The sequence below is a fragment of the Berghia stephanieae genome, chromosome 4, assembly GCF_034508935.2.
Source record: "Berghia stephanieae isolate SIO BIC M18660-M18661 chromosome 4, UCSD_Bste_1.3, whole genome shotgun sequence".
Classification (NCBI taxonomy): domain Eukaryota; kingdom Metazoa; phylum Mollusca; class Gastropoda; order Nudibranchia; family Aeolidiidae; genus Berghia; species Berghia stephanieae.
The window spans coordinates 69681315-69703673 of NC_088363.1; the positions used below are offsets into that span (position 1 = coordinate 69681315).

At 36.3% G+C, this 22359-nt stretch overlaps 2 protein-coding genes across 2 annotated transcripts in view; both read right to left on the bottom strand.

The window, feature by feature from the left end:
- Positions 1-2619: 2619 nt before the first annotated feature.
- On the bottom strand, positions 2620-7663 carry LOC144971128 (actin, cytoplasmic 3-like). The gene is made up of 2 exons (XM_078911560.1): positions 7618-7663; positions 2620-5283 (listed from the first exon to the last, which is right to left on the bottom strand). The coding sequence occupies exon 2, from the start codon at positions 5266-5268 to the stop codon at positions 4126-4128; it is 1143 nt and encodes a 380-aa protein (XP_078767686.1). The 5' UTR covers positions 5269-5283; positions 7618-7663; the 3' UTR covers positions 2620-4125.
- A 4586-nt stretch (positions 7664-12249) lies between these two features.
- Positions 12250-22359, bottom strand: part of LOC144971129 (uncharacterized) — a 15712-nt gene continuing 5602 nt past the window's right edge. The window contains exon 2 of the mRNA XM_078911561.1: positions 12250-13071. Coding sequence (XP_078767687.1) covers positions 12516-13013 — 498 coding nt within the window. The 5' untranslated portion in view covers positions 13014-13071 and the 3' untranslated portion in view covers positions 12250-12515. The remainder of the gene's footprint in view (positions 13072-22359) is intronic.

Consider the following 22359-nt stretch of genomic DNA (forward strand, 5'->3'; position numbering starts at 1 on the left):
TGGAAAGAACACACCCTTAGAAAGCCAATATCCAGTACCACACTCCAGGCACTCCTATAAAATCATCAGGGGGAAACAAAAGAGGGGAATGCCAGGTAGCAGCTGGAGGCGCAACAAACAGACTGAACTGAAGAGGTGTTGTTTTCTTTTATTATACAAAACCCGCCGAAACCCGCCGAAACCCGCCGAAACCCGACAAAACGCTACAAAGTTATGGGAAGTGCGCAGCAGGAGGAGTGAACCAGAGACTCAAGGAACTGTAAACCAGTGGGGAGTGAACATGGGGCTATGGGAGGAGGATATTAGAGTAAGGCAGTTATCTTGTTAATTGAAGTGTGCAATAGTTCAGGGCTTTTTCCTCAATAGTATCTTTGTATTCAAAGCAATCAAGATAGAGGATGAAATATGAGGAAATTTTGAATAATTTATTACCAAAACAACAATATAATGTTAAGATATAGCACTTGTATAGAGCATAACCATGACTAGGTCATGCTCTATGCGCTTCACAGTTACAAGAATGACAATCTAAAATATAATCACCAACATGCACACACACACACATACACACACATACATACAAACACACACACACACACAAACTGGCACACTTTCAGTTATTACTAAAAAGAAGAAAAAATATTTTTTAAACATCTAAATCAAATAAATGTAAAACATTGAAAGAGACTTTCAAGATGACACAAATATACAATCATAAAAGCCATGTATTTCTAAAGGAACACTTGATCCGTGTAAATTAACACTCTCTGTTCATGTGTCACAGTTGTGCATTATGATGGTAACATATGATAACTAGAAACAAGATTCATAAATCATCTTTAAGAGAAAAAAAAAATGAGCGTACGGCAATTGTTATCCCGTCCGTGTAAAGCCGATGTGGAGAAAGCTTTTAGCGCAACAGGAAGTAAACAGGAACTCAAGAGGTGTCCGGAAGCACCAGATTATGGAGACACACGGTGATGGCGGAGATGCTAATTTTTATACTTTCTAAGAAAATTGTGTGATATTTTATTTTATTAAATTCAGTGCGTCTTCATGGCGTAGTGGGAATGCGCGTGGTGTATTTTGACCTGAAGAAAAATGTTTCCTGGGTCTGAACCTTTGTCTAATGAGTTAGAGCGCTATGACTCTAGAAAAATAAATGATTGTACTATTGAATACAACTCCCTGTTCGCTTTCTTTCATTGGTCGTCGCCTTGTCTTTGAACATCTTTTTTTTGGTCATTTTCAGCTGTTAGTTTAAGAAGGATTTGATCAGACTGAGGGCATATTCAAAATTATGTTACTTTCCTGACAGAATTCGTCTTTAAGGGTCGCAATAGTATTGTAAATATCGGATCTTAGATGATGACGCGTAGCGGAGATAAATCGTGATCAATTCATTCTGTTGACGAGCATGTATAACAAAGTGCAGTGTTTTGATATCAACATTGTGACATTTGCTGCCTAGAAGAAGAAGAAGAAGAAGAAGAAGAAGAAGAAGAAGAAGGAGGAGGAGGAGGAGGAGGAGGAGGAGGAAGAGGAGGAGGAGGAGGAGGAGGAGGAGGAAGAGGAGGAGGAGGAGGAGGAGTAGAAGAATAGAAGAAGAAGAATCATAATGCAGAGGTGGTGGAGGAAGATGAGGTGGAAGAGAGAAGGAGCTGGAGGAGAAGTAGAAGAAGGAAGAGCTTGGGTAAAATCATAAATAGGTTAAATCCAGAACAATGATAGAAAGCGAAGGAAAAAGAAAATACCATAGCAATAGACTCGCCAACCACCAACGAGGAGGAAAATACAACTATAAACCTTAAAACTTAAAATTAATACTGATGATTTATAGTTATTGATTTTGGGAAATTCCAAGCTAAACGTGTGTGGGTTTAATTCATTGATATTACTTGATTGTCCACAAAGCCTGATCAGCAGATTGACCTATGTCACCGATAGTAACTATTTTTGTCTCAAGAACGAAACAAAAGAGGCTCTGAACTACATAGGTATAATATATTCACTTTTTTCGGTTCAAATAGAATGGACATTTTAGTAAAGATTTGTTAATACCAAGGATGATCCTTGGTTAATACACACACACACACACACAATATATATATATATATATATATATATATATATATATATATATATATATATATATATATATGTATGTATATATACAAGTTCAACATTTTACTTATTAATTCCTATTTAAAATGTAATACTCGATCCAGGAATTGCAATGTCCAACAATGATTGAGGTTTATTCCTGCAATATGAATAAAGGGGTAGATATCGGTATCGTTGCTTTGATCATTGTAGTTGTCCGAGGCAAGAGAACTCAGATCGTTTAATTATTGACGACTTTGTTGGGGGGGGGGGGGGGTCGAAGTGGCCGAGTGGTTAAGGCATTGCACTGTGACCCGGAAGGTCCCGGGTTCGAGCCTCGCTTCAGGCACTTTCGTTTCTTTCCTTGAGCAAGATTATTAACCCCCTATTTGCTCACTTGGACAACATGGGTGATTTCTGTTGACATCAGACATCCTGTTTGATGAATTATCTATATCCCTTCGTGGAATGCCTAGGCGATGATATCTTATGATGTCGTGGCGGAAGGGCATATTGTTTTGTTTTTTTTTTGGTTCCAATAACGCTCATATTGCTCTTTTTATAATACAAAATCGTTTTGTATATGCAATGACGGCATTGAGTGTCTTGTATTATAAGAGTAGTCTGGTGTTTATTCTGACCTTTGTCTCTTTTTTTGTACATGATTTCTTTGCAGTAACTTGTCTAGTTCTTACTTAATTACTTTACAGGCGAACCCTGCGTGATCAAATTGATTTTATTTATATAAAATTATTAGTCAATATCATTGTTGAAATCCAGTTTGATCGAATACTGCATGCTTTGTTATCGTAGGAAATATAATAATCATGTACCTTTATTTATATTACAGCAAGTTTATGGGTTAAACATTCTTAATGCTCATTTTTTGCACCAACAAAATACATGAAATCATTAATTTTAAATATCAGTTTTAGACATAATATCTTTAATGCGCGTCATTACCAAGACTTTGCCAGGTATACATTACCAGTTGAATCAAGTGGGGTCATAAATTAGTTTAAAATGCGCTTTTCGCCGGATATTGTGGTCTTTTCATGGACCACGCTCATTGTCGCCAGGCCTAGTATCAACACCATATTATGTGACCGACCTCCTCCAAACGGTATTGTGTTGATGTGGGCTTATATGCTTAAAATTACATTTTTAGACCAAAATAAATGAGTAGACTTGGGTTAGTTTTTAAAGTACATTTGATAATAATGAATACCATTTCTTCATGTAACGGAAATTAGAATTTCACAATTCTAGTCATTGTAACTTAAACATCCCGTTTTCATATGTTACTCAGCCCAAGATGAAATCGTTTTGAGATGATGGGTCACATATTTGACGCCCGTTTTCACGCACAAGATTTTGTTGTAAAAACAAGTTGCTTTTTTTTTGTGGTAAAATCGTGAATTCTTATATTGTTATGAAATGTCAAAGGAGTTATATCTTTGCTGATGAAAACAATGAGGTAAATTGCTTCTATTGAGGTAAACATTGCGTATGCCGTATGGAATAATTTGAGTCACACAGTTATTAAATACACACTTTCATTCAAAAGCAAGCGAAGGGTAGTGTTCCTTTCATTTATAGAAGAAGGTAAATAGATTTCCTTCAAATTATTCTCTCTCTCTCTCTCTCTCTCTCTCTCTCTCTCTCTCTCTCTCTCTCTCTCTCTCTCTCAAACACACACACGCACACATTCACTCTATGTCTCTCTCTCTCTCTCAATCTCTCTCTCTCTCTCTCTCTCTCTCTCTCTCTCTCTCTCTCTCTCTCTCTCTTTCCATCTATCTCTCCCTCTTTATATTTCTATGTATCTCTTGCTCTTTCTCTCTCGTTCAGACACCCTCTCTTCTCTCCTTTCTCTTTCTCTCATCTCTCTCTCTCTCTCTCTCTCTCTCTCTCTCTCTCTCTCTCTCTCTCTCTCTCCCTTTTTCTATCTATCTCTTTATCTATATATCTGTCTATCTATCTTTCTATCAATCTCTATCTCTCTCGGCCCAAATATGTCTCTCAGTAACACTTTCTGTGAACAATATAAGGTCCTACGTCTTCATATTCTTGTTTACTTATCACCACACGATCAAAACTGGACAGGGACGCTATAATGGACCCTCCTAACCAGACTAGTTTATTTCGTTCCGGCGCTGCTATCACTTTTGCGGTCTGAGAAGATGGTACAAGGGCAGACAACTCTTTTTCTATCCTCTCTGACAAGCCAGGTGTCATCGTAGTGCCCCCAGACAATATTGCATTTCGAAACAAGTCACTTCTTACGTTTATGTCGCAATTCATTATGGAGTTGTAAAACACCTCATGAATTCCGGGAAGTTTATACCCGCATAAAGACGGATGAAACAATATCTCCGCACACTGAAATCTTTCGCTGCCAAAGGTAATTACTTGTCCATCAGGGAGCTTATATGACTTTTGAATTGCCGACGATCTGGTCCCAGCAGCATTTTCCGAATCAGACTCTAGAGCAGCATAACTAAGTTTCTCTTTGAGAGCCTTAATAGTTTCGAAATCTGAGGTGGTCACAAAAGACTCACCCCTAGCGTTAAGAAGTCTTTGAAGATATTGCGTTACGTCTTTTCCGGCTAAGTCTACTCTTTGGATACCAGCAGGAATTTGAATACCTTCATAGGCGGGTACGACATGAGTAACTCCATCACCACAATCCATGGAAACGCCCGTCACTCGAGCTGATGAATAAAGACTTAAAAGTGCTTGGATAGCAACGTAGAAACCATGAACATTGAACGTTTCAAACATCACTTGAGCCATCCTTTCGCGATTCGCCTTTGGGTTGAGTGCAGGTTCTGTGAGGAGGACGTTGCAGTCCTCAGGAGTAATCCTTAGTTCGTTAAATGTGTGTTGCCAAATCTTTTCCATGTCCTCCCAGTTGGTGATAATGCCACGCTCGATTGGGTAACGAAGGGACAATTTGTCCCTATAGGCCTGTGCCTTGTCTCCAATATAATAATAGTCATCCTTCCCAAATCTTGACAAACTTGTGTTGCACTTGAATCTTCCAACGATCGTAGAAAAGATAGCATTTGGACTATCGTCTCCTGCAAATCCTGCCTGACACATGCTGGATCCAAGATCAATGACAATCGGAGAGTCATTTTGGTCTGAGGAATCACTCATCATTAAGTGATAGTATTGCTGGAAAAATTCGAAAAATTATGTTATATTTCGATAACAAAAACATTTGAATGTAAGTTAAGGTACTTCTAAAGGTACACCTTTAAAATTGGTTGTTTTGAAACGGGAGTTGTTTAGGGTTTTGTGATATTTGTTTTTGTTTTGTTTTGTTTCTGTTTGGGGTTTTTTCGAGTCAGTTGTGATTGTGAAGTCTGTTTTCAGATTTATCGCGATTAAAATGGCCAATCTCGCAGTATGGATAGAACTAACGTTAGAAAGTAAACAATTCAATAAATATATACGATCTCCAGCCCAGAAATGCTGATATTCCTGAGTGATTTTTTTTTTCTACTTTTATTTTTAAAACAGTACTAAACCGTCGAGAAAAGAACAAATTGATTTGAAAAATATATAAACTAGCTAAAAACTAGGAGGCAGTATTTTTTAAAGGAGAAGAAATCAAGATGATGATAATATAAGATAACTAAATAATAAATAAATAGAGATATGAAAAAATAAACAAATAAATAAATAAATTTAGATATTTTAGATATAAATCACAATCGTTTACATGTGCCAAATTAAATACTGATTTTTATTCAAAGGATGTTTGATTACCTTTAACCCGATGTGGTCTTATTTTGCTTTAACCTCAATATAAATATTTTCTTTTTTAAAATCTGTTTTTCTGCCTCATATATAGTTACCTCATAATAGTAATTTGGCATCAAGAACTATTCATCCAGTTAGGAAGCAGTTTCGTAACGACTTTAAAAGAACCAGATAACAAGCAGAAATAGTTTTCACTTTCAAATAGTGAATTTGTAAATTCAAGCAATACTATTATTAAGAAAATGTGTATGTAATTAAGTTTATTGTTGGTTATTAAGATATGTGACAGATATATTCTTCTCTCGAGAATTTATGTATTTTATTTATGCTACCATCTGTTGGTTCTCGTCTTAGCTACTTTTCGTCAATAAATGGCGGGAAGGGGAATTTTCTCGTATCGAGGGAATATTGACGAAAATAGAACCAAATAGCAGATAGAAATGGTTCTGAACTTTTACATAGTGAAATCATAAATTCAAGTATTATATTATGCATTGTTTTTGTAGGATAAGAGAATAATAACGTTAATTTTAAAGCTTAATGCGGGTAATTTGAATCGTTCAAAGAAGTATTTCATTTAGAACATTATATTTTTTTAGCCACCACCTTAGTTATCTTTTAGTCGAGAAATATCGATAAATTCTCGAGAAAACTGATTTCTCGACGAGAAAATTTCCGACGGCCTGTTATCGGTGCCAAGACGTTTCGTCTCGAATACCGTCCACCACTAAAAGTACAAGAAATAATGTTGTGATAGCTTAATGATGTTTTGATGAATATAATTTCACTGGATGGATTGCTTGTGTGTGTGTGTGTGTGTGTGTGTGTGTTTGTGTGTGTGTGTGTGAATGTGTGTTTGTTTGTTTGGTGAGAGAGAAAAATAGATAGAGAGAGATCTTGAGATCAGAGAGAGAGAGAGAGAGAGAGAGAGAGAGATCGTGAGATCAGAGAGAGAGAGAGAGAAAGGTGAAGAGGAAGAGATAAAGAGTGAGGGAGGACGAGGGAGAGAGAGAGAGAGAGAGTGGGAGAGAGCGTAGCCATCGTTAAGGCGAGGGAGAGAGAGAGAGAGCGTAGCCATCGTTAAGTTATAGCCTGACACTGACCAAAAAATGACGTCAAAATGTCTGTCTACAAAAGAAAACAAATCGTGAGTTGTATTCAATAGTTCAACCAATGGGACCACTTGTTTCCATGAGCACTACTAAGGACAACTCACTAGGCGGTGCAAAAAACTAATAATGACGTCAAAATGCCAGTCTTTTTGGGTTTCAGTGTCAGGCTATAACTGGCTACGGAGTGAGCGGATGAGAAAGAACACAATTTAAAGATGTCCAAATTAAATACGAGTATATTATATATTTCTATATTATTTATTATACGATAGATAAATAAATATAATATGATTAGTGAAACTAACAGTTTATAAGTAATCGATGCGAATAGATAGAGATAGATAGATAGATAGATAGATAGATAGATAGATAGATAGATAGATAGATAGACAGACAGACAGACAGACAGGCAGACAGACATATAGATAGATAGATAGATAGATAGATAGATAGATAGATAGATAGATAGATAGATAGATAGATAGATAGATAGATAGATAGATAGATTATGAATGCGCGCTTAACATGTATTCAAAACTGAAGACGGATAACATTCTTTAAATTTACGCTTTTAATATTAATTTTATTTAATGTGTGTAAAATACAGAATAAACAAACATAGAAATATTACATGCTTCAAAAACTGAACACATTGTACACATTCCCTGAACAACACATCTCTTAACCGGTCTATAAATAGAAGCTTAGTCAGTACCTGTGTGTCCAATCAAACTCGGGTCACACTACAAATCACACACTGGATAACTGCTTTTACTGAGTAAAAAAAACCATGTGGGGTGTGTTTGTGTAATGAACATAATTTGATAACTCTCAATATCATTACTCCTCCACATCCTCTACTTACTTCTATTGCAATCACTACTATTACTACTTCTACTACTACTACTACCACAAGCACTATCACCACCATTACTACTACTATTTACAACTTACTACTACTACTACTACTACTACTACTACTACTACTACTACTACTACTACTACTACTACTAATACTACAACTACTACTAATACTACAACTACTACTACTATTATCATTATCATCATCACCATCCTCATCATCGTCACCATCATCATCAGCAGCAGCAGCAGCATCATCTGTATTATTGTTATTATTATATTTATTATTATTATTATTATTATTATTATTATTATTATTATTATTATTATTATTATTATTATTATTATTATTATATTATTATTATTATTATTATTTATTATTATTTATTATTATTATTATTATTATTATTATTATCATTATCATCATTATCATCATCATAATCGTCATCATCATTGTCATCAGCATTTCAACAAGATAATAATAATAACCATACGTTTGCCGTTGAATCTTGCAAAATACATGAAAACAAAACAGCGTGTGTTCCTGGTCTGTAACAACAGTATCGTTATTGTAAATACCTTGCATACATCTAGTTAGCTCCCTCTCAATCTCTTATCATGATATCGATCTGCCCAAGACCCCTGGACGGCCTGTTTTGTCCTTACGGCTACTTGAAAGGGCAACCCCGCCTCGTTGATAGGGAGGTGTGAGGAACTTTTCGTCCCAAAAGGTCACTTCATTAACGTTTTTTTTTTTTAACATTCAAAGACAACAACTCGACATGGCTTGAGGTGGTATTGACAGTTATATTATGGTATTCTTGCCGCTGATGGTGGTTGTGTTGTTCTTGATGTATAAAAAATGTCGATGCAGTTATTGTCGTTTAACGGTTATCATTATGCATTGCTTTTGATTTGTTTGTTTTGCTGGTTTTTGTTGATTTTTTGTTGTTGTTGTTTTTGTTTTGCTTTTGCTGTTGCTAATGGTGGTGATGGTAGTGTTTTTATTCTTAAGAATTATTATCTGAATCATTTTCTTTTGATACGCAGCAGAATATTCTATATATCCGAATGTCTAAAACAAATTGAAATTAGATTATATCTCTAAAGATTTTTTTTTTTAATCAAATATCGGGTGCGAGAAGGAAAAAGAACTAGAACAGTTTAAAGTCCTATAACCGTCAGACCATAATAAATTACGCAGATCAGAAATTTACCACAATTTGAATGGGTATAAATTCCGACAGTCCGGTTTTAACCTTGGCTGTTTGTGTTTCAATTAAATAAATTATCGTCTTTCCCTGCCAAGAAACACTTCCTATGAAATCTATATTCTACATGATAAAGGCAATTTACATGAAATGTTCCTTTCATCGTTACTATAAACAACGTCATATTGACAATTTTTTGTGGATTTTACGCAAAAAGGCATCCTTTCGATTTTTCATTTTTGCGGTCGTTTTTACCACCGTACCTGGATTTTCCTTCAATTATTATGACATTTAGTTTACACTGAGGCCATATGTTGTTCTTATACGTCTTAAAAGATCATAAATTATATAAGTGGGGAACGTGTTTTGCTATTAAGCAACAAAAAGTATCTTATTTTTTGTGACCACAACGACAAAAGCACACACACACACACATCAGAAAAATATATTGCACATACAACTATTACATACTTATATTCCCACATACGTCGTATAATATTCGTACATACATATTATATATATATATATATATATATATATATATATATATATATATATATATATATATATACTTTATTCATCCAAAAAAATGGAAATTCGTTGACAGACGTGGCATGCATAAATATAAATATATGTATATTTATATGTACTTTATATATATATATATATATATATATATATATATATATATATATATATATATATATATATATATCCAAACAATAACATCTTTGCAGCTGTTAAAGATTTCCTTACATTATCGGGTTTGTGTCTTGGTCGAGTTTGACCTATACCTATCATTATTGTTCTATTGTCCTTTTCTCTCGGGTGCTTTAAAAACGCTCCAAAATGGAGAAGCAAAACCGCACAAATATGATCCCTTTGCTACATTTATAAATAACCATTTAATTATATGAAAAGTTGCAATATGAACATTGTAGCTTTGCTATATTTCAAACATAATTCATGAAAATGATATTTCTAGTTTAAACACGTAAATCCTGTTAACTCCGCATTAGACGGTTACTGGCAATAATAAAAAAGTACAAAATAAAAAGTACACTAAACTTTATCATCCAGGTGCACTCCTACAGAAGTCGATAAAGGAATTGGGCGAAAAGGGGGGAGGGGAAGAGATTATCTTTTTAAAATAGCGAGTCTATATTTATTGTCATGTCTATATACTGCAAACATGTGACAAGTGATTCCTACACTATAAACTTCACATATTTGCATCCCGGCTTAGGCAAAACTATTTTTTTTTTCCATATATACAGAGTAAAATAGCTTTGTGGTCGTGTGGTATGACACTCGTTTTCGGATGGAAGGTCCTGGGTTTGAGTCTCGCTCGGCGCATAGTTGAGTCCTTGAAAAAGGTTCTCATCTCACTTTCTCTCACCGTACTCAGGTGTAAAATGAGTATCTGGCCATTTACAGCGTTGTCTGTGTCGGAAAAATGTGTATATTACCTAACAGGCGTTATGTCTCGTTCTACATGTTACTTGTTGGTGTTGGTCAGGGACCCTTTGTAAAGCGCTTTAAGCATGTTTAGTGGATATTGCTCTTTATAAAAGCTTACATTAGTTGTTTTTTTAAGCTCAAGCTCGAAACATACACACACAAATAAAAAACACATCTCAGAGAGAGAGAGAGAGAGATAGAAGAAGAAGAAGAAGAAGAAGAAGAAGAAGAAGAAGAAGAAGAAGAAGAAGAAGAAGAAGAAGAAGAAGTGAGAACGAAAGAGAGAGAGAAAGAGAGAGAGAGAGAGAGAGTGTGTGTGTGTGTGTGTGTATGTGTGGAGAGAGAGAGTGTGTGTGTGTGTGAGAGAGAGAGTGTGTGTGTGTGTGTTGTGTGTGTGTGTTTGTATGAGAGAGAGAGAGAGAAGAGCAAAGAAAGGGGAGATGATGAGAGAGGTGATGAGAGACTCTCTTATTATGAATCAAACAAAAACTCCATACAAGCTGGCGGATAAAATCAATCTCATTTAGAAATCCATCTCATTCGAGGCAAGAGTTCTGGTGAAGGTGAAAGAAGACCATTCCCTTAATAATGGTTTCCTATTATATTATAGACTATTTAACGGTATTCTCAAAACATACAGACTATAATAAATTTTAAGATAATTAATTAAACCGACATCAGTGTAAGAATGCAGTAAAGAGTGAGTCAAAAGCAGGGACGAACTGCCCAATAAAAATAGAGAAAGCAAGGCTGCATCATAGGACTCACACTCAACCCCTTCCCAAGAAAAAAAAAAAAAAGAAACGTTTTGATAACTCAACCAAAAAGCTTAAAATAAGTTCCCTGTATGGATCGTGAAAGGAGTTGCTTTTTCTTCTTCTTTTTTTTTAAAGCGCTTTACAAAGGGTCCATGACCAACAGCAACACGTAACATGTAGAACGAGACATGACGTCTGTTAGGCGATAATACTAATTTTTCAGACAGAGACAACGCTGTTGACGGCCAGGTACTCATTTTACACCTGAGTACGGTGAGAGAAATTTGAGTAAAGAGTCTTTTTCAATGACTTACTTATGCGCCGAGCGAGGTTCGCGTAGTGAGTAAGTTAGCAGGGACTAAGTTTCTTTTCAAGGGGAAAAAAACACGATGCCGAAGCAGAGGCTCGGATCTCAGCCTTTCGGTTGTATACTTGCGATTTATCATCAACCTGGGTACCCTTATCCCAACCATTGATACTTATCTCCAACATTCGTGTTAGAATGGAGCCATTTATTGGCCTGGTCGATAGATGCTTTTATGGCACCAATGAATAGCCGATTAGTTCCGGTGTCTTCAGTTGTCTGAATGGCAAACGGCATGGCTCAAGAACTTAAAACGTAATATTATTAGAAAATGCATTCCTGTCATTATAGAAATTGTGTCTTTGTGTAAGGCACTTAAAACACATTAGATTCCTTGTAAAAGATAATATGATTAAGTGCCGATCAATGGTTAAGAAGGAAATTTCGAAATGGACGAAAACAGATGGTTTGCACTAAATAATATTAAAATGTGGTTGACAATTTGTTGTTTTTGTTTTGTTTTGGTTTGGTTTGTTTTGTTTTGTTTTGTTTTTGTTTTTTATTGTTTTGTTGATTTTATTTTTGATTTTTGAGTTATTTTGTATATGCTTTAGTTAAGATTTAAATATAATAATACCATGTACTAACATTTGTTTATTTTTGAATCATTTTTTCTATAAAACTTTTGCTTCAAATATCGATTGAGATAAATTTCAGCAGGTCAAAAAGTCCTATTAGATGCCTCGTATTTATGACGTTCTGACTAGTGGGGTTTGGGGGGGGGGGGGCGATCTTAATCGATCGATTTCATGGAAAAGAAATGTTCACAGACTAAATGAAAGTAACGCAATTTTTCAGTTTTAGGCATGATTGTGAAGTAGATAGACAATGAGAAGGCGAATTACATGCGCATATTACAGTCCATGCGCATTAGTCAAAAAGTCGACTCACCTGGCACGTCGTCCTGTATAGTATAACACGGATCGGGCATGCTCCACGTTGATAAAGTATCCACGGATCCCTGAGTCATGTTGGCTTGGCCACAATGAAAACACACTTTGGCAAACAGATTTGGTGCTGAATGCTTCCTTCTCGTTGTGGGTGGTTGTGGTGTGAACGCGTGTGGTGGAGGCGGCGATTGTGTACTGTTATGATAATTTATCCATTCTCTAGGTACTGGACGTCTTCTTTGGGGCACGGGACTTGCCCGATTTACTAAGATCCCTCGTAAAGCTGTTTTCCTGTATGGAGGTTCACCAAAGTTTGTAGCGAATTCCGGCGGAAGAGGACGTCGATTGGCCGCTCTATTGAGACCCGGCCATTGAGCTGCTTCGTCAAAATGGCGTTCAATCCAACCTTCGTCGGCCGGATCAGAAAAACTGACGTATCCCTGGCCGGTATCTGGGAAGTACACTCCGGTATTGTAATCCATTGTGAGAAAACGTGTGTCACTAATTTGATTTGAATTTTGAAAAGTTGGTCAATAAGATCTGCAAATAGAAAAAAAAATCCGCAATTGTCACCATGGTTTAACACTCTCCTTACCACCAAAAGGAAAATCGTCACATTCGCTAGGATATAACCAATCATTTTCTTGTTCTGATTTCATTTTGTTATAATCATAGCTATAAAAACTGAACACTGTGTTGCAGAGCTCATTTTTCTGAACAAAATATAGAATATACTCGGTACTATTCTGTTTGAAAAATCTATTTATGTGTTGGGTAAGTGTGACGTTTCGGGTCAAATTCTGAAAATAGCTGGTAAAGAGAGAGTTAAGCTATTCAAATTAGTAGTCCTTCTGGTGGTGTATTTAATTTAGCTTAGAGGAGACATCTGAAACTTTATCAGGTGCTTGTACTGTACTGTTATTGGTCTTTTGTCCTTTGCACAGTCAGGAGTTGGAATACTCGACTCACTGGCAAAGGATAAAAAAAACTTGGGCATTTATATAGGGCAATATCCACTAAATATTATATTTCATTTTACAGAGACAGCGCTGTTTACGGCCAGGTATTCATGAGTACGGCGCGAGAATGTGAGTAAAGAGATTTTTTTCAAGGACTCGCCTATACGCCGCTCAGAGTAGGACTTGAAACCTGGACCTCTCGGTCCGAAGGCGAGTGTCATACCTCAAGGCCACATTATAGCCACACAAGAAAACGCCATTTCTCTGGCGGTCTATCGGATTATTATCCTTTTTTTTTTGGATTGTTTATTACATTAATACATTATTGATACATTTATACGTCACTTTTGGTCATCACATATTTTTTATATTCTCTATAATGTGGATTTTATATTCAATGCAGGATAGGGAGGAAATGAGATGGATATAGAAGGAGAAGGGTGTGAAGGGAAGGAGAAAAGGGGAGAAAGAAGGGAGAGAGAGAGAGAGAGAGAGAGAGAGAGAGAGAGAGAGAGAGTATGTGTGTGTGAGAGAGAGAGTGTGTGTGTGTGTGAGAGAGAGAGAGAAACACGGGAGAGAGAGAGAGAGAGAGAGGGGGGGGATGGAGAGAGTGTGTGTGTGTGTGTGTGTGAGAGAGAGAGAGAGAGAGACAAAAACAACACGGAGAGAGAGAGAGGGAGAGAGGGAGAGAGATAGAGAGAGAGAGAGAAAGAGAGAGATTATATTTGCAGTACATTGTACTATACTATGCAAATGATTTTGTTTCGTTTTCCAAGTAGCTACTAGAAATTATGTGTTTGTAATTGTCTGTTTAATTGCTAAAGGCAACAAACACCCTTTGCAAATTTCAATTCATGGATAAATAGTTATCTAATCTTATATCCTCATTTGTGAAATCGCCCGTATTGTTAGTTTAGTTTTGTATTCTTTTTTTATTGTTTACATGACGGGACATATTGTTTTTACCGCTGTTCTTATTTATTTATTTATTTATTTATTTATTTATTTATTTATTTACTTATTTATTTATTTATTTAATCACTTATTCAATTGTCGTTTATTTATTAATTTATCGATATTTATTTATTTAGTTTGTTGGGTTTTTAGTTGTTTATTTTTTTTTGTGGGGTATTTTTTTTTTTTTGGTTTCTTTTTGGGGTTTGGGGGGTTTTTTTTGGATTGTTTGTTTGTGTTTCGCTGTGCTTGTATGTGTTGTTTCTCATTGTTTGTTTATTTTTATCCTGTTAACTGCGTCTGGCAATGTCTTTGCTGATTCCTGATCACTGAGTTCTACTGGTATAATTATTCCTTGTCTATTCCACGATGAATCATAGCTAAATGGAATGTTTGGCACAAACCGCATTCAAGAGAATAAGATCAATATTATAATCTCATAGACAACAATATGAACACCAAGTTAAGAATATTGACTTCGTTTCAGCAGTTATTGACATAAACAATACCAATAAAACATTAAATCTCTCTCTCTCTCTCTCTCTCTCTCTCTCTCTCTCTCTCTCTCTCTCTCTATCTCTATCTATCTATCTATCTATCTATCTCTCTCCCTCACACACACACTGTGTGTGTATGTGTGTATGTTTGTGTGCGTGTCTGTGTGTGTGCGTGTGTATGTGTGTGTGGTTAATGGGGGAAACTATAATATTTTTCGCTATGAAAATTAGACTAGTGAGATTATTTAGATCACATTTTTATCCGTCTGATGCAAAACATCGAGATTTTTTAGATTTAGATCGATTTACAATGGCAGTATATAATTTTTTAATTGTATTTTCTTCGATTACTAAGATTTAGAGCGCCATTTTTAACCAGAAAGTAGCATAGGTTTAGTTTTGTGATCCATTAGAAAGCGCCCCGTCCTACATGTTTAGTTTTGTGATCCATTGGAACGCGCCCCGTCCTATTGGTTTAGTGTGTGATCCATTGGAAAGCGCACCGTCCTATTGGTTTAGTTGTGTGATCCATTGGAAAGCGCATCGTCCTATTGGTTTAGTTGTATGATCCATTGGAACGCGCCCCGTCCTATTGGTTTAGTGTGTGATCCATTGGAAAGCGCACCGTCCTATTGGTTTAGTTGTGTGATCCATTGGAAAGCGCATCGTCCTATTGGTTTAGTTGTGTGATCCATTGGAACCCGCCCCGTCCTATTGGTTTAGTGTGTGATCCATTGGAAAGCGCACCGTCCTATTGGTTTAGTTGTGTGATCCATTGGAAAGCGTCTCGTCCTACAGGTTTAGTTGTGTGATCCATTGGAAAGCACCTTGTCCAACAGGTTTAGTTGTGTGATCCATTGGAAAGCACCTTGTCCAACAGGTTTAGTTGTGTGATCCACTGGAAAGCGTCTCGTCCTACAGGTTTAGTGGTTTGACCCATTGGAAAGTGCCCCGTCCTCTTAGTTTAATTTTAGGATTCCTTAGAAATTACCCAGTCAGACTTAGTTTTGGGATCTTTTGGAGAGTGCTACGACCTCCAGATCTATTTTTGGGAAAAATTTCTAGTTTTGGGATTTCTTGAAAAGTGCCTCATCCTACAGGTTTAGTTTTGGGATACCTTGGAAAGGCTTTTGAGCTCACTTAGTGGACATTGTGCTTACATTACGAAATACAAAATGACATTTGAATGTCATCTTTATAATAGTATTGATAAGCCCAGTTCACTGTGTTCAAAAACAAAGGTCCCGAGGTTTTAGTTCTTGTTCAGGCACCCTAACGGTAATTCTATTGGACAATACTTAAAGCACGCATTAACTTCCATGGTACCACACCATTTTCTAGCATTCTATCGCATTTAAGGTCAACAAAAAATTTTTTTTTAATTTTTTATATTTACTGATATATTGTGACCCATCGTCTCAAAACAGTATTATGACGGGATATATCAGTTCAATACAAGGAGATTTATTATAAAAGTTATAAGAAAATGCGAAGTTTTAAGTTATTTCCAATGTAAGAATTGTATTTGATCCCCATTACAAATAATAGAACAAACCCTAAGTTTCATGTTTGTGGCTATAAAAGTGATACCGCTTTGAGACGGCGGGTCACATATTTTGTAGAAATATTCATTAAAATATTTTTAAAACAATATATCTGATGCAATGGTAGACAAAACATAGAACAAAGTAAAAGAAATAACTGTGGCACGGTTTCGTATGCACCGGTTCAGATGTTTGCCTTGCACCAGTCCGATATATATATATATATATATATATATATATATATATATATATATATATATATATATATATATATATATATATATATACATGTTAGATAGGCGCTAAAAATATTCAATCTTTAACTGCGATTATATTGTTGGGGGTTTTTTTCACCCATGAATGCAAAATAAAGAAAAGCATAATATTTATTTCATCTGAAGATTATGAAAATTCATGAAGTCTCAATAAAACCAAAACTGACTTGATTTAGTATCCAGTTTGTTGGAGATTTAGAAAAGCAATCATTCCCGCATCCCACATAGCCCGATTACTTGAAAAACCCAGGTAATCCCAACATCTGTCTGCTTGTTCCATTGTTCCGATATTTTAGAACCAGTTACTAAGTTACGAAGCGTCATTACGAGGGAAGTGACGTCACGACTGTTGAAGCCTATTACAGAGTTTCGAATTTATCGGTCAACCAAAGGTGAGACTAATTCTATGCTAGCGGGTGGTTATTATGCTAAGAGGGGGGGGGGGGGGGGAAGAGAGAGAGAGATAAAGTAAGCTATCTACTGCATAATTAAGGTCCGGTCTTACCTGATTTACTACCTAAACGTTCGTTTCCATCCACGGTAATACCTCGTCTAGTTATGACCGTTTTGTTTGTTTTCATTCTATTTTGTTTTGTTTTAGTTTTTGTCTATTTTGTTGGGGGGGGGGGGGGTAATTGTTTACGCGCTTGCGATATGTTGGGTCAATATAGCACTTGTGAGGCTATGTGGTCAAGTGGTATGACACTCGCTTTCTGATCGGAAGGTCCTGAGTTCGAGCCTCGCTCGGCGCATAGTTTAATCCTTGGAAAAGGCTCTTTACTCACATTCTATCACCGTACTCAGGTGTAAAATTAGTACTTGGCCGTTAACAGCGTTGTCTCTGTCCGGAAAAAAAACTTGTAATATCGCCCGACAGGCGTCAAGTCTCGTTCTACATGTTACATGTTGCTGTTGGTCAGGGACCCCTTGTAAAGTGATTTGAGCACGTTTAGTGGATATTGCTCTCTATAAAAGCTCTTTTTTTTAAAAGAACGTGACGGGCAAATGGTCAAAAGATTGCAGATATTATAAAGGTTGGATACTCTTAAAAGCATTCAAGATATAGGCGTCTAGATATGACGAGGGGGATTGTGTTTTTCAAGAAGTATAACGTCAGTTGGTGTATATGGGAACAAATCTTATGACTTTGAGAAAGGTTAAAGGATCGTTGATTTACGGTTTATGTAACTTGATTATCTAACTTGATTGCTCATAATATTGTTAAGAGTAATCCGGCTTGAGGAGAGATTAAGATCAAAACAGATTTTTAAAATCAACTAAATAGATATGCACATTTACATAACAACCATGTTTTGGACCATGCCCAAAGCGTTTCACAATATTTAATTTATTCTCCCAACATTCCATAACAAAATTAAAATTTTGTAGAGCACAGTTAGTTTCCAAGAAATAATTCATTACATAGTATGATTGCTGCAATGTTTATTATTATACTCCGTTGGGTTAGGGAAAAAACTGATTGTAGTATAGAGTCATAGATAAAAAAAAACATTACGAGACGTCACTATCATCCTTTGTTAAAAAGAACGTAATGGTTGAAGAATTTTTCTTCGCGTTCTCCCCACGCATCTTGTTTTACTATAGAGTAGATTCAGGTCAAACCGGACACGGGTCAAACCGGACGCTACCCGACTCAATGTCTAATTTCCTTTTGTTTTGTTTTTTCCCCGGTGCATATTTCTAGTAACTAAGCACACGTCTCTTGTGATGTTTTTCCTGCCGTTTCAATGAGTGCAATCAAGAAGAAGTCAAAGAATCGTGTTTTCATCGAGATTTTTCTCACAAAACGTAAGTATCCCGTTCTTTGTTATGGGTTGCAAGGTGTGCAAGGAAGTTGCTATTTAAGCTATTTATACGTTTTTATTAAGGATTTTCGGCTCAACCACTGCACTACATGCTATTTTAGGATCGTTTGATTGTGGTTAGATCGTCTGACGATGTCCGGTTTTCATTTTAGCTCCAGTGGGGGGTGTCCGGTTTGACCAAAGAAAATTTAAACGATTCAGGTGAAACCGGACGGGTTGATTAAGTTGTTTATTATTATTCTAGACGTCTATAATATTATTTGTTGCAATGCTTTCCTTGTATTTCTGTTGACCGGCCTATGTTTATCACGATTATTATTATTATTAGAAAATTAGGGAGGCCTTCCGAAAGCGTCTACACCTACATCCCCAGTATTATAATGTTTTGGGAAGGGGAAACTTTTTTTTATAATGTTCTGGTAGGGGGTTTGGGAGAGGGGAGACTTTAAAAATAAAACTTTTCCCCCTCCCAAACCCCCTACTAGAACATTATAAAAAATACTGGGGATGTAGGAGCTTTCGGAAGGCCTCCCTAAAATTATATTATGTTCACCATTGTAAAGGAAAATTTACATTATTAGACTAGCCAGTCTATGAAAATGAAGTTCAAATATCTAAATAAAGTTAATTGTTTCACATTATTACAGGCACCAAGATGCCGCGATCAAAGTACACTGACAAGAGTGTGGATGCTGCACTTGATGCCATCCGCACCAAAAATCTTTCATTCCGCCAGGCCGCTGCGACCTACTCTGTCCCGAAATCAACCCTGATGGACAAGATGACCGGAAAATACCCCGTCTATAGGGGTCTATACCCCGTCTCATACAGTGTTGGCCACAGAGGAGGAGAAAAAACTTGTCAAATGGATGGTGGCCTGTGCCAGGGCAGGTGAAGGGAAGGACAGGGAGCAGCTGTGCCTGGAGGTGCAAAGAATAATGAATGCTGAAGGCAGAGAGACCCCCTTCAAAAACAACAAGCCAGGATATTACTGGTACAAAGCATTCATGGAGAGACACAAGGAGGAGGTGTGGGAGAGAAAAGCGATGTCCCTTGGGGAACAACGCGCCCAGGTATCAGAAGGAAAGATACGTGGATGGTTCCACACCATGCGGACATCGCTAATGTCAAATGGCATTGACATTACCAAGCCCCCCCCCCCCCCCCAGCACCGTCTTCAATTGCGACGAGACTGGCTTCCCTTTCTACCTGGGAGGTTCAGTCATCATTGCAGACATTTCTTCCAAGCACCCCTATCAAGTCGGCTCCGATAACAAAACCCAAGTGATGGTGCTCGGAAGGGGAAGGGCAAGAAGAGGAGAGTGGAAGAAAGAGTGGAGTCTAGTGCAGAGGATGATGATACGATGGTTGTGTATGATGACAAGTCGGACGTTGAGATGGATATGGATGAGTTATGTGGTGTGAATGACAAAGATGAACGTTTATGTGATTTTTGTGGAAGTGATAGGAACCTGGATGGATGGTGCAAGTGTGGGAGGTGGTACCACAGAGGATGTACTGACAGAGAGAGAGAGAGAGAGAGAGAGAGAGAGAGAGAGAGAGAAGATACTGGGATGAGTGAGGAGGAGATCAGTGTTTTCACGTTTGTTTGTACATTGTGCAAGTGACATGTTGCGTTATGATTATGTACCCTATTAATTGTTTTGAATAAATTATTTTTGTCTTTCTCTGTTGAAAATGAACATAAACGTGTTTATTTATCTATCTAGACATCTAGATCTAGTCTAGCTATTTATGAAAATATATGGCAGTCGTTTTGGGGGAAGGAAACCTTCTGCCTATTTATGGAAAGAGTCCTTCAAAGTCCTTGGAATGCTGGAATCGAACCTTAAAAATTGACCAATGACCCGGCAGATATTTTACAAACTGAGCCTATGGATCTGTTGTAACTGTTTATGAATTGAAAACTATTAAAAAAAACAAAAGGAAACAGTGTTTTTCAACATCCGTGAAGGGTGTCCGGTTTGCCCAAGTTGGGTGTCCGGTTGGACCTTAACGTTCCATAAGTGTCCGGTAGTACCAAAATGTCACGAATAACATTTTGCGTCGAGAACATGGAAAAGACTGCTTAGGGTGCAAAATCGGCTGGTTCACATGAAACCGGCCACTTGAGCGTTACATTTTACGACATCACTATACAGCATTGGTCTTATTTCTGGCCAGCAGTCTTCCATTCTCTGAGACGACCACAGATAAGGCTTGTGTGTCCGGTAAGCCTGAATCTACTATAAATAGATTTTGACGCATAATGATATCCTGAGCACTATGATAATTTTTAATGTCAAATAATTAAAAGGTCGCGCATGTGCATTGGGAACGTGTTCGAAATTTCAAACGCAGGAATGTTAGAATCTTATAATATTGTTTGATTTTCAATACAAATAAAGGAGCCAATTAAATAATCAATTTGGTCAAAGCTATCACATCTAAGCAAATGAAAAGTTCAATAATACAAGTTATGATCATAGGAAGAAAGAGAGAGTAATTGCTACACAGCTTAAAAGCGAGACAATTTATTACAAATCGTAATTTCTCTCCACAATTATTATTTATACAAACCTAAGCGTTCAAACCTAAGCGTTTTCAAAAAGTGAGCAGTAGCTGCGATGCGACTAGTGCCTCATAAGGGTCGAATGTGGTATTGACCAGTTAACTGCCGTACTCTGGAAAGACACGTAATCAAAAATTTGCCCAGGAAGTCTTTCTTCAAATTTTAATATCGATCGATTTAAATGACCCTCACCTTGGCATATACTCGTGAGAACCACGTCATCAGAGTTTTTTTTTTTTTTTAATCAAGGTGAGGGTCATTCAAATCGATCGATATTTGGAGGACTAGTTTTCTGGCCAAATGTTTAAATACGTCGTTTTTTTTTTTTTTCCAGACTAACTTTAACTGGTTGAATGGCAAATATACAATTTATAAAACAACACTCATGTTTCTCGAAGTAAAAATGGGATCTTGAATTGTTTATCAGTCAGAATTTTAAAACGATCAAGAGGGCAAACATTTTTATTCATAACATATATTATTTCCGATTTGTCCTGTTTAATTGGTTATTATACTACTATACATTTTATCTGGTTATATAAATTTTAAAATTTCAGAACTGATCATTAAAAATGCTTGGAAAATGATAAAATTCCCAGGATTTAAACCAGAAACTTTTCGTCGAGTATCCAACCACGTGGCATAGCATCACAATTAAGGTCATTGAAATCGGAAAACAAACCACTTTAAAAATAAAGATTAAATGTCCAAAACAAACTTCTTGGAAAGTGCAGTTTACTTTGCGGTACAATCCAACTGGAAATCTCTCCGGGTCTTTATCAGAAATGTTAATTAATTTGAGTGTTTCAAGTCTAGACTAATGACAGAATATTTTAAAGTGACTTTTCCTTAATATTTCAAAACCACTATCTTCGCTTTCCTGTTGTATTAGCACGACTTAATAGATCATCTACTGGACCGATTGTAACATTTAATGTTCTTATAATCATAATTGTAACATTTAGAATTTTCTTTAAATTATCGTGTCACAATGTCTTGTAAAGCGTTATGAAACACGTTTGGTGGAGATTGGAGCTCTATAAATCGTATCTTTAAATTATTATTATTATTATTATTATTATTATTATTATTATTATTGTTATTTATTATTATTATTATTATTATTATTATTATTATTATTATTATTATTATTATTATTATTATTATTATTATTATTATATAAACCAATACGTCATCACTC

Bases quoted from the DNA above. Each gene is read 5' to 3' on its own strand.
- LOC144971128 (XM_078911560.1), bottom strand. From the start codon at position 5,268: ATGATGAGTGATTCCTCAGACCAAAATGACTCTCCGATTGTCATTGAT.